Source organism: Crocodylus siamensis, chromosome 1 (assembly GCF_052110815.1).
Source record: "Crocodylus siamensis isolate JL-2025a chromosome 1, ASM5211081v1, whole genome shotgun sequence".
NCBI classification, from domain to species: domain Eukaryota; kingdom Metazoa; phylum Chordata; order Crocodylia; family Crocodylidae; genus Crocodylus; species Crocodylus siamensis.
In genome coordinates this window covers 153,263,170-153,276,518 of record NC_143395.1, presented here as the reverse complement: position 1 = coordinate 153,276,518, position 13,349 = coordinate 153,263,170, and the positions used below count along the sequence as shown (strand labels likewise).

At 46.2% G+C, this 13,349-nt stretch overlaps 1 protein-coding gene across 1 annotated transcript in view; it reads left to right on the top strand.

Moving 5' to 3' along the window:
• Positions 1-13,063, top strand: part of MRPS18A (mitochondrial ribosomal protein S18A) — a 28,465-nt gene extending 15,402 nt beyond the window's left edge. The window contains exons 4-6 of the mRNA XM_090046205.1: positions 2,145-2,268; positions 3,036-3,108; positions 12,466-13,063. Of these exons, the coding sequence (XP_089902331.1) occupies positions 2,145-2,268; positions 3,036-3,108; positions 12,466-12,610 (342 nt within the window). The 3' untranslated portion in view covers positions 12,611-13,063. The remainder of the gene's footprint in view (positions 1-2,144; positions 2,269-3,035; positions 3,109-12,465) is intronic.
• Positions 13,064-13,349: the final 286 nt, after the last annotated feature.

Below are 13,349 nucleotides of genomic sequence, written 5' to 3'. Positions count from 1 at the left end.
GATCTTACGATGACAGGCTGAGAGCCATGGGACTCTTAGCCTGGAAAAGCGCAGGCTCAGGGGTGATCTGATGGCCACCTATAAGTTTATCGGGGTGACCACCAGGATCTGGGGAAACGTCTGTTCACCAGAGTGCCCCAAGGGATGACGAGGTCGAACGGTCACAAACTCCTGCAAGATCGTTTCAGGCTGGACATAAGGAAGAATTTCTTTACTGTCCGAGCTCCCAAGGTCTGGAACAGTCTGCCAGCGGAGGTGGTTCAAGCACCTACATTGAACACCTTCAAGAGTAAATTGGATGCTTATCTTGCTGGGATCCTATGACCCCAGCTGACTTCCTGCCCTTTGGGCAGGGGGCTGGGCTTAATGATCTCCCGAGGTCCCTTCCAGCCCTAATGTCTATGAAATCTATGAAATATAAAGGGCCTGGTTCTGAATAAAGGGATTAGGATGGAGCTAAAGCAAAGGAATTATAGGAAGGTTGCAGGGAGGTAAATGGCAACAGAGCCTTGGATTCTCTGATGTAGCTGTACTTACACTGCAAAATGCAACCAAAAAATCTCTAAACTCTCTTTTACAACAAGGCTTGTGTGAATGGGGTCTGGCCTCAGCCGTAGCACCCAGCACACACTGTTACCCCAACAGTTCATTTTAGGACTAATTTTTGCCTGGTACCATAGTGTTGGATGTAGTATATAAACCTACATAGCTGATTTCTGTGATGTGTGTCTTGTATTAACTTGACCATAGCATAGCATAGATCAATTTTGCTTGCACCATCAGGCTAATGAGAATTCAGAAAAGGGAAGGAAGTGGAGCAGGAAAAGTTTTAAAGGAATCATTGTGAAATTGAAGAGCACCAAATTATTTCTCCAGTGTGCTTAGAGGCTGGGGGCAAAGCAGGTCTGAGTGCTCAAGAGTGCTAGGGTTATCCACCCCAAAATGCAGCAACGTTCTGCATTCTCTTGCATTGCCTTATGTCAGAGGGTGTGTGACTTGTGTGGATCCAGATGATGCAGTTTTGTCTGCTGTCAGGTCTCTTCAGGTTCTCAACAATATGTGCGCAGTCTGTCCACCCAAAAAATGAAAATGTTTACAACCGCAACAGAGACATATACTCCCTGTCAGCAGGTTGAGTCAGTTAGCAGGGAATATCCAGCTGATTGGAGAAAAAAACCAAGAGCAGGGTCTCCAGAGGACCCTTGGACCAACAGCTGAAGATCTCTGTATATCCAGGGGGTGTGTCAGTATTGGCCAGAAGGATGTGCTGGCATTTGTGCTGCATGTGGAAATTGAAAACTCATATCTGAATGCTTGACTGTTTCTTTTGTTGACCTGAATGCAACAGCTGCTAAATAATGCTTAACACTTCTAGAGATCCTAAACTGTAGGGTTAACAGCAGCATAATTTGAAAGGTCCCTGAATCCCCGCTGAATCCCCAGTCTACTCCCAAGAATTTGCTGGTACCACAGCTTCTTCCTCCAGTGTAAGGTCCCTGTTTGAACAGCCCCACCTAATGGAAGTACAGCCAAAGGGTTGAAGGTCATGGTTCAGTCTCCCATGAAAAGTTTCACCTTGTCATGATCGACCAGTTTATGTAGTAGTCTCCACCCCCAAGGGACACTGTACCCAGGGGGCATGATGCATTATGCTGTGGGAAACGATAAAGGCAAAGAGGACTGGGCTCTGACCCAGGAGGTGCCTGCCAGTCCTGCATTCCTATGAGCATTCCTAGAGAACAGTCCTATAGTTGAGTGCCCAGGGGAGAAACCAGACATGGCTGAACTCAAACTCTAATGTGTGACTTTAAAGCACCTTATGAGGAGTTAAAAAGTGTACCCTCCTTCAGGAGTTGTGTACTCACCTAGATACAGTGTGCAAATTATAACAGCTTGCAGTCTGGAAACTGTGAAGTGGCAAAGACTGTAGATGGCATAATTACTCCCATTCATTAAGTCTAGGGAATCCACAGAAAAAGCAGAGCCAATAGGTAGCGTGATGACTGATGAAAGTCACTGCTGACAAAATGCAAGGTAATGCATATTAGAAGGAATCTCTTACACAGCACTAGGGGCCTCTCCAACCTAAGAGTTGTAGCTGCTAGGAAGACTCTGGCTTTAATAGTTTTACCTCTTTCTCTCAGGATGTCTTATTGCTGAGTCAGTTCATCCATTCTGATGGAAGAATGCTGCCCCGGAGAATCACAGGTCTATGTAAGGAAGAGCACAAGAAGATTGTCGTGTGTGTGAAGATGGCTCAACGAGCAGGTACTTTGTCCCCTCTGGGGACAAGCTTCATGCTCCCTTTAGGTGACATTTAATTCTTAATGAAAGGGGGTGAAAACCTGGGGAGAACCCTCATTCCCAGGCTGCCAAGTGTCAGGACACAATGATGGCTATAGGCATTCTGCTCATCACTGTCTGCCAGGAATGAAGGAATTCCAGCAGTCTCCTTTCTGTCACCGAGCCCTTGCCCCTCTCTGGCAGACCTTAATCCCAGGCTGCAGATTAGTCCACCATTGCAGAAATCTGTGGGGAAGGTTTCATTTCCCAGTAACCAGTGTTGAGATGACAGCATTTGAAATGGTGAGCTTTAGTGCAAGCCTCCTCTTAGCCAATTAATATTAATGTCCATGTCTAGCTCTGCCACCTGAAGATAGCAGTGGAAATATCCAGTAAGCAAAGTTTCCTCTGCCGAATCCAGGATAAATGGCAACAGATTTGAGAAGGTAGATTGTCATCCTGGAACTAAATAGATATTGATGCCCTTTTTCTAGGGAAAAAGCACCATGGTGGTATCTTCACTGTTCACATGTAGTTGAGTCTTTGATTATAAGTTTCAACTAAAATGCAGCACTTCCAACAGTACTGTCTCCCTGATCCAAGCTAGGACACTGACTCAGAATTAATTCTGAAGAAAGACTGGCCCTGAACTATAGCATCTCCTGGATTTTCTCTGTAGATCTCCCAGCTAACTACCAGTGCAGTACCAAGGGACTACTGCAAAATCTTTTACCTTTCCTTTTCTCTCTTAGGTTTGCTGCCAAACCACAAGCCTCCCCTACCTGAAGGGTTTGTTTCAAAGAAGGCCAAGCCTACACTCAACAGGTAAACAGCCTTGACTTGTCTCTTTCTTTGTGGGAATTGGAGGAGGGAAGGCGATCTCTCCTGAGCTGGACAGCCGAGGCCTACAGAGCCAGAGCCAGTCAGGACCCCGGGTCTATAACAAGGGTTGGTGGCACTTCTGAGAAGAAAATATGTAATGTTATGGTTCATAGATTTATAGATTGCAAGGCCGGAAGGGACATTGGGCCCGGTCTCCTGCTCCAAGCAGGAAAGATAACTGGGGGTCAGGTGACCCCAGCAAGGTGATGGTGATGGTCTCTTCCCAACATTACAAAGACTAACTACACCTCATCCACCCATACAGAACTAGGACATGGCCAGGCACATAATGTTCCCTTTCTGTTCTTCAGATCTTACCAGCTTTCCCACCAATGGCAGTAGGTAGAACAGGAATGGGTGGCAGGTGTTGGTGCAGCACCCTGAGGCAAACAGATACAGGGAAACCTGCAGCTCGGGCATGGATAGGAGAAGGAGCTCATTGCAGGTACATCTGGTAGCATGCTGCACTCTGCCTTGTCTCCAGTTTCCCCTTTTAACTTCAGTTGTTGCTTGCCCTTGGCTTGCCCTTCCTGTGCTACAAGCTCTCATCTTCCTCTACCTTGCTGTCCTATCCCCTCTCCCCACTAGTATTGAAAGGCCCCTGGCCTTTGGTGAGTGAACTGAAAACCTCCTGTTCCCTTGCTCAGTGTTAGGAGGTGCTAATCCCCTGTTTATGACCTCACACTCTGTTTCCATGGGGATGTCAGAGCAGTTTATGAAGATTGTAGTAGCAGGCTGTGGGGTTACCAGAGGCCATGGGCCTGTTTTTGGGAGAACATAGACTCCAAGCCTCAGGTTGGCCTTGAAGGTCTGATTTTGGGTCTGGTTGTCTCCCATGGAGGTCTGATGGGCAGTTCTTGGGAGTTTCTCTGAAATGTTGCCAGGCTGTATATCATGATGTCAGCAAGGTTCAGAGACTGGAGGTCTTTACATCAGAACCCATGTCTGAGGACACTGAAGCCATACCAGACACAGAGTTCTGTCATCTCTAAAGTACTTCATTTATATTTCTTAAAACTCTCTGGGTTTTACTTATTATCAGCTGTGTGTGTGTTTTGTAGCAGCTGCGGGGTGGAGTGTGGTTGCTGTTTAATGTTCACAGGCCAGCTCTGCCCAGCAGGATAGGACAGGATATGGATAGTCGGATATCCCACTGGAATGGATCCCAGAGTTTAATACCCTAGCTCAACTCAGTGCTTCTCAAACTTTTTTCCTTAGCATGAACCCATTTCTTCAGCATGGCTCCTCAATCCCAACCCATAAACCCCCACCTCCATCCACTGATGTTGTTACCCCATTTGGGGCTGCAACCCACAGTTTGGGAACCACTGCTCTAACAGTTATGTTCTTCCATGTGTATTTTATGTCCCTAAAGCCAACAGCATCTGGGGGCACATCTGGTAGCACAGCACCCTCCCAAAACTAAGCTAGGAGATTGCCATTTGAATGACCCCTGCTGTTTCACCAGTACAGATCTGCAACACCCTTAGTTTTCTCTTCCGACAGGGAGGAAGGAGGTTGGGGTTTGGCTTGGCCTGGGAAGGTAAGGTAGGGGTGTGACTGGGGGAGTCGGGGTGTAGAACTGAATGGGGTAGGTTGCAAGGTCTGTGTTTGTAGTTTCCAGGGGAGCGGGGAAGGAGGGTCAAGAGAACAGGCTGGGAATTGGGGAAGATGAAGACAGAGTTGAGGGAATCAGTCCAAGAGCTGGGATGCAGTAACAAGGGCATTTCAGGAATGGTGCTGTGGTCCTTCAGGGTATTGTCTTCTCTTATCTGTTGAAGGTAGAAAGCTCCACATTTTTGGAGTTTTGCCAGGTCTCAGCCACTGTAATGGTGCAAGGGCTCTGGCCACATGCCTACCCCCACCTGTGCCTCCCACATTGCTCTCTACTACAGCAGCCAGCATTGCACAGGACAGGAGATGTTAACCACTTCCTTCCTCCAGCTGTGGGGGGTGAGGTCATTACATGCCACCCAAACCGCCACCTCCCATTCCCTTCCTGGTACACATCTGCGTCAAACAATGCTCTTGTGGTAGAGACACTGGAGTAGGCCGTAGAGCCTGGAACTGAATCAAGACTCCCACTATATATCCTGCCTGACCTTGGACAAGTCATCTATTTTTTCTTCTCTTCAATTTCCCCATCTTTAAAACCCTCTGGAAATCCATGAACAGGAGGTGTTCGGTGTCTGTGGTGCTGAGCACCCTAAAATCCTACAGCAAGTGAAGTGGCTATGACTGAGTTGACACAGTGCTGTGAAAGTTGGGGAAATTTAACCAGTTTGCACAGCAGGCCTTTGAAGTGTAACAGGGTTCCCGAGGGTCACCCAGCCTATCACTGTGTCCCTTTTGGACTTGCTTTCAAAGGGCCCAGTTCAGTTAGTGCTTTAACTGAGGGGCTAAGATCACATAGGGAAGTGGGTATCTCTGGAATGACAGGCAATTAGCGGGGTCTGGCCTCTTGCATCTATCCCTTCACAGGCTGCTGTGTTGAGTACTCTGATCCTTGCTAGCACAGCTTTCTCCATCGCCCTTCTGTTTCCTGACTTAAGTAAGAATTCAATAGTCAGTTTTGCATTTTTGCTTTAAGCCTGGGGATGTCCCCAGTGGGTGTATGCCAAGAGATGTCCTTATAAGAAGCTACTGCAGTGACACCAGATGACATCCCACTCCATCTTGATCACCTTCTGAGGCAAGGGAAACAAAGTGAAATGTTGTTCCCTAAGTGCACCCTGTGCAGCCTCTGTGCTGTCCAATTATAATTATATGTGCTATTATAATAGTCCCTTATTGAGTTTGCTATATGTGTGATGTTATAGTGCCTCAGAGTGTGCCTGTCCCTGCCACCAGCTGGCCCAGTGAGCCTCTGAGTAGTACTACATGGGAGAGCCAGGAAGACAGAGCACTTGACATCTCTCTGCATTTATCCCTTTAAGTTGGTTAATGGAGCATCACAGGGAGCCTGTCCAGCTTTGGGGTGAAGAAATGTAGCGGGTAGGTTGTGTTTGGAAAGTATGAGGTTGTAAAGTCAGGAAGAGCAGAAACCTAATTCTTGGTGGGTGTCAGTGCTGAGGTGAGCAGCTCGTGTGGCTACCTAGCAGTCTCCTAGCTTTTTTAAAGTCCCCCTCCACACTTGCTCTGTTCCTCTCTCTCTCTCAACCCCTTGTTCCCGGTCACACGTTCTTTTGCTGTGGGGACCTGGCATTTCCTTCTCTGCTTTGCCCGTGTAATGGGAGTGGTTTGTGCTGTTGGTTTGGTGGAGGGTGACAGGATCAGCAGGCAAGGTTCTGTAAAAAGCTGAGGTCTGCTTTCCAGGTGGCAGTGAGAGCATTGCTCCAAGCTGAAGGACAGAGTGTGTGAGCATCTTATCTGTAGTCACACATGCTCACATCCTTTCCTCAATGTTCCTGAAATTCCTGTCATTGCTCCCTTGTGCAGAGAGATAAGTAACTCATTCAGCCATCTCCATCCTCCTGCTTGGCCCTTTGCCCTGACTTTAGAAATGCTGTCCTCTTGTTTTGGATGGGGCTAGGAAGGGACTGCGTAGTTCTGTATGTTGCTACCAAAGACCTCTACGAAATGGTGTCAGGCAGGATAAATGGGATTGCGTGGGGATGGGCTGAAAATGAAAATCTTTGGTCCTTTGAAATGCTTTGTTGACAGCTGCTCTGAAGTCCTTTGAGCAAGCACTCTTGTTGGCAAATGAAGTGGTAGAATCAGGATTGTTTCCTGAGATGGGAAGCTGATAGACTTCCTCCCACCCATCCCTATTTAAAGGCAGAAGAGAGCTGATATTAGCAGCTGTTTAAAGCAGGCTGCCTTGTACCTCAGCGCAACACTAACTTTATTTCATCCCCACAAGCCCCACACATCTTCCTGCTCCCTGGATAGGTATAGCAGCAGCTCAGCATCTTTGCTAGAGATAGGGGCTGGAGCTCTAACTCTGTTTTCCAAGGTTTAAACTAGATCAGAAAGTAAGGAGTATGAGAGTACATCAGGCACTGCTGGGGAGCCAGGAAGCTCTACTTTCGTATGCCTCTTGAGAACTGCAAAGCAGCAGTTCTTGGAGTTTTCCTCTGCTGTACTTCGCCTTCTCAGACTGAAATGAATTGAGCCAGCTTCACAGTAGGGACATTCAAGCATATGCTGGAAGTTATCACCCATATAAGGCAAGGTGCCACAGTAAGAAATAGTCAAGGAAGATGACCTCTGCTTTAGGGAAAAAAGAGTTGCTCCCCAGCAGTTCCCACTTGGCGCATTAAGATTAACTTGTTTATCCCTTTCTGCCCACCGGCAGATATTTTTGCATGCTCTATCCCTCAATAAAATGCTTCGCTCATACATGCGCTCTGCCCTGCACATACACATACAGCATTCTTCACATTGGTTCCTCAGGGAAAGATATACCTGCTTCCTTTTGACCTGAAACTAGTTGCATAGTGTTTCTGGTATGCAAGGGCCTCTCTTCACCCTGCTCTGTTCCCTAAAGCATGAGGAGTTACCTGGCAGCCTCCCTTTCCTCCGGTCAAGGTGCTCCAAGCAATGTGGCTGTGGTGCCTGAACTACCCGTTCCTGTTCTTACTGCTCACATATCAGAGGAACAGCAGTATACGCTGGATCACTGGAAACAGTGACCTTGTGGGTCCTGGCTTCTTCTGAGTGACATGGGGTAGCTACAGAGGAAGATGGTCTGCTTTCATCATGGGGAGAGTCCCCATTGCTGTAACTTAGAGGAGGAGTCTGGGGAGGGGCAGAAGCAGGTCTAGTGTAAGAGTGAGATGTCCACACAAGCTGTGCTCTGAGCATGGTCTCGTGACAGCTTGGCTGGATGGAGGAGATCCTTAAGCAGTTCTCAGTGGCTGACTGGACACCACCCAGGTGAGAGACCTTCTGTATTTCTCATTTCTTGGGTATTACTTCTCCCCTTATTTATTAAGTTCCTGCTTGACATTAATTAATTGACATTAATGTGAGCTTGTTAATACCACCTGTTACTTACTTTACTAGCAGAGGGCTCACTATAGAACTGTGGCTCTCAAGGTACCCCGTGGCCTGTGACAGATGGTAACTCTTGTCCCATTCACTCCTCCTCACACACTGAAAAGTAATATTCTTTCCAATTTCTGTAAACATATGTGATACAGGAGACAGAAGAGCCTCCAAATTCATCCCCTGTTAATGCAGAACTGTTCCCCACTGAACATTTTCAAGTACTTGGCTTAGTCTTGAGGCTTCTCCTGTTTCCACAAGATAATTCCACATTTAGGCTGAAGACGGGAACAACCCTTGACAGAGGATGTTCCCTAAATGTTCCTTTTCTGTATTTCATCCCATCATTCTTGGTTTTGCTTCTGTTCTGCTCTCACCTGGTATGTCATAAGCTATTTAGTGCTGCAATGACATTTGTTTCAGCAGCCAGCTACAGAGGCAGGATTTTCAGAGATTTCACCAGCACTATGTGGAACTGCAAACCATATTCAAATTCCAGAGCCATGTGTGCGGGCCACACACCAGAACAGCTTGGGAAGCTGTCAAGAGCAGCTGCAGATCAAACCTCCCTCCTTGCTTTTAAGATTATAAACCTAAATAGTTGTGCAGCTTCCCTTCCAGTACGTAGATTATTAGAGTTCAAGTGCGGGTGAATGCTGGTCTGAGCTGAGTGGCTATTCCAGAGGTAGAAGCTGGAGTCAGTTACGTGGATGGTGCCCAGGTTGTTCCTTTGACAGGGACCAAAATATTGGTCAAAGCAAAACTTCAAGAAGCCATCGCTTCCAAAAATGAAAGAGTTTGTAATAGGGAGGGAAAGTCACCACTTCCCCAGGCCTGAGAAGGATGCTGATCCCAAAGCATTGCCACCAGGAGCTGCTGTGGACTGTGGGGTAGGAGTATGAGGATTTGGAGAGCTTACAATTACTCCATTCCCAGACTCTCACCAGAAGGAGGTATTTATAGGGGTTGAGGCAGCAACACTGAGGCAGGTAGCTCCCAGCTCCTTCAGTTGTACTTCTTTGTCTGCCTCTTGGATGATAAAGAAGTTGTCATATGTTAGGTGATCCCATCATATTTGCAGTTGCCAAACTAGAAGGAAGCATCCCCCTGGATAATTGTGCATCTTTGTCAGGCTCTGTGGATTTTCCTTTCTTTCTGGGAGTTAAATCTAGCATTGTAGCTATCTCTGTTTAGCTCAAGCAGCATGTGGTTTCCCTCATCTGCGCTGAAAGCCTGTAGCCTTGTTCCCTGTATTCTGTGTATTGTGTGAATTCAAAAGCAAAGAACCAAAGAGGCTGCAGGTGAGTGAAGCCAAGAGGCGTCCCGGGAAGGGGATATGGCAGGGAGAAGGCAGCCGTGCCAGCACTTTGATGGAGTACTTCCTGCACAGGCTCGAGCCCTCTGCCTTCTCTTAATCCAAACAAGAGCCAAATTGAAAAAGTTTAGTCAGAGTTCAGAAGTTCAGCCTTGAGCTGCACCAACATGGCTGCATGCAGGGCTGCAGCTGCCCCATGTGCAGGTGATTTCCTTTGCCTTAGCACATGGAAGCCCTGTGCATCTTCCCCAGGTGTTAAACAGCAGTCTCTGGATACAGTTAGGATGTGGTAGTAGCTAATTATGCCCTTCCCAAAGCTCTCATTTGTTGCCTGCATTATTCTAGTGCCCTGCGGTCTTAGTCATTGACCAGGACACCATTGGGTTTACACAGCACCAAGCACAGAGCAGAAAGGTGGTTCCTGCCGCCAGCACCAGATTAATAGTCATGTTCATCTTTGGCAATCATGTGGGGCTTCCGTGGTTTGAATCAATGGCTCATGTTCTTAGCAGTATGTATCAAGCATCCACACTGTGAGGCTTTATCAGGCTCCAGGCTCAGCCCTGGCAGCACTGAACTGGGTAAGAGGATCCTCACTAAGTGCAAGTGTTTCTTGATTGTTATAACAAAGCCCCCTTCTAAACAGAGGGGCCTTTAAATACAATAATGGCTAGTATAGAAACTTGAATAGGTGCACAAATGACAAAAAAAGGCATTGTACTTGGAAGCCAAATTTGCTTGAAAATTCCAGGTGCTGGGCAGGTTCTTTGGCCTTCCCACATGTGGGTCCTGCCCCTGCCCCTGCTCCCACCTTCCTGAAAAAATGAGTCCAAATAGTGAAAGTGAGGGGCTGGACAGTGAAGAGGAAAGGAGCTTTGCAGTGGAACAACTGCTTCCAGGCTTGAAGGCAATGTTTGAATCAAGGTAAAAAAAGCAGCAAAAAAGTAGGACAAGCTTGAGTTTTAGACAAAGCTATTAAAAACAGAAAAGGCAAACTGTGCTCCAGGAAGGGAGAGCGTCCAAATGTCTGTTTCAACTAACAATGAAAAGCCCCAGCCTGCTCTCTGCAAAGGAAGCCAAAAGACGGGAGTGGAGGGCTGGATTAGACCTGCTCAAAGGAAAAATAACAAAAGCTTTAAAATCAGGTCATTACTAAATCCTCTTTCCTATGCAGAATTGGGGTGTGCACATCCAGCCCCCAGATGAAAATAGAGAGATTTCTTAAAAAGCCAGGGTTTGTCTAAATCTTCACACAGCATTGATGGGTATCTCACATTCACAGTGCTTCCCTCTTGCAGTGAGATCATTTATTATCATGGGAACACTTTACCATAAGCAGAAGGTCACATGACCAAAATGGCACTTGGCGTTTTGTGATGACTTGAAACAGTTTGGGATTTCCATCCTCCACTGTAACTGGAGTCTCACTGTATCAGAGCTTGCTGTAGCTGGGTGTTTCTGTTGCCTGTGATATGTAAAAGATCTTTTCCCCTTCTGGCCATTAAAGACCTTGCAAAACCTCATCCCAATGTAAACAGCATTAATCCCATTTTTCTAAGGAAGTGAAAGAGGCTCCAGTTCTGAAGGGAAACAATAGTAGGACATCCACTAATGTAGAAGCATAACATTAGACATAGAAAGGGACTGACTCAATTCTGTGTTGTGCAACTCTCTTTCTCATTTTGTATGTCCTGTAGTTACTTATTTGTCCTGGCTACTTAGATTGTAAACTCCTTGAGGCAGACTACTTATTTGTTTGCAAAGCACCTGAGAGGCCACTTCATCTGAGTGGCAGGAGTCCTTGGATGTAATTTGTTTTTCAATTGTTTGGGACCCTAAAAGAGGGAAACATGCTGCCAGAATGTGTGTGGTCTTCGTCTATTCCGTAACTGCGTGGCATCACAGACTTTTATTTTACAGCTCCCACACATGTGGCAGGCCCTTCATTGTACAGAAAAATTAAATAGTTCCTCCACAGAGCACTTATTGGCCAAATTCATGCATGATGCACGAGGGACAACAAAACCCTATGGGGTAGGATGACAGATTGGGTTACACAAGGATCTTCTGATAGTTCAACAGAAGCAGGCAGACAACCTCACTGGACAAAATTTACCCATTTGTTCCAAACTCTCTTTTGTTCAAGTGTTGTTTGGGAAGGTTAAACCAGGGGTTCATTTAAGATTTTCATTGTCTGACAAAATTATCTTTCTCCAAGGACCTATTACTCCCCTTCTACTGGTAGCAACAGATTTAAATTATAACAAAACTCCAGGGCGCCCAGCCACAGAACTAGATTTCCAGTAACTTGCTGGATATGAGATTTTGGCTTATGCTAAAGGCCAGACACCAGCCCCCAGATTGTTCAGATGCAGGCTTATTTGCCAGCCATCAGTTGCTCTCGCTGTTTGGTTGGAATTGCTGTATTTCTCATCCCAGCACCTCTTGGAATGCAAAGTTGTTTATAGGACATCATAACACATATGTGGCTGACAATAAATGATTTGGCTAGAATCCCTATTCCAAGGTGCCTGCCCAGTGGAAATAAAGGGAGACTTTTAGTTGAGAGTCTAGCCTTTATAACTGGTCCACTTCGTTACTCAGGCTGGCTGAGGAGATGGTTTCTTAAGAACATAGAATGGGGGAATAAATATAAAGCTGAGTGTCGATGCAGCAAAGGGACCCAACCCCACATTTGGATAAACTGAATCAGATGGGCAACTTGCCGGGAGCCTTGCATAAGGAAGTTCATGGCTATTGCTACTGGCTTTGGTAGAGAGGTGCAAGATAGAAGCTCCAGGACACAAGACACCTTCTTCCTAGTACCTCTTGAACCAATAAGGCTTTTACATATTGAATCCTGTAAGAGTCCATGGTCCTCACCTCCTATATTAAATAGGTAGGGAGCCCAAAGCCACACTGGCCCACCCATTTTATAGTCTTTTTCTAAGTTATCAGCCTAAGCCTGAAATGATTTCTTGTTTCTGTGTTCACAGGTATCTCACCCGGTGGTCCATCAAATCTGCCAAGCCTATCTGGAACAAAGGCCACAAATGGTGCAGAGTCCCCATGGTAGTCGGACATCCTGTGCTGCAGGACAACATCAAATATGGGACGAAACCTATTTATTTGAATCACTGAGGTGCAGTGGAACTTTTTTTTATAACAAACAAAGCGAGGAGTAAAATGTTCATTGTTTCATTATGGCCCAAGAAATTTCGTTTGTGGTTTTTACAGCAGCAGTCCACCAGAGAAGGGAATCTCTGAAAATTTTTGCCTCTGTTCAGATCTGCCAGTGGTCTAGGCTTTAGCACTTGTGACTGAGAGGGAAAAGACTGTGTTGTACCTTCTGCTACTTTGTCTGTCATGATGAAAATTGTGTTAATCATTACTGAAGTGGAATATTTTTATAATCTGTAATGTCCTTAGCTCGAAGCAGAAAGCACGTGGCAGTGGCAGGCAGGCATTTGGCCTGATGACTGCACCTCATTATCATAACTCACTGGCATGATCTGACAAATACAGAACACATTTGACATTTTGTAATGACTTGGCCTGTCATATTCTTCTTGCAAATAAATTTGTTGCAAGCCACTCCCTCAAGTTTTTTCTCTGATGTCTCGAACAGTGTATGGTTGATGCACATGTATCATGCTTGATGAAATAACTTCATATCACACAGCTATCACCTACTGAACCCTTTGCTTCCAAAGTCCCAGCTATGGGTCTGTCAGGAAAGGAGATTAAATCCACCAGTGTTAACTGCTGTTTGCTCGTGCCTGCTCTCATGTCTCCTTAAGGCTGCAAAATTATGTTAACCCGCTTTTATTATGTACTCCTCCATGGGTGAGTTGCATACAGGTTTGGCCAGGAATCTCTG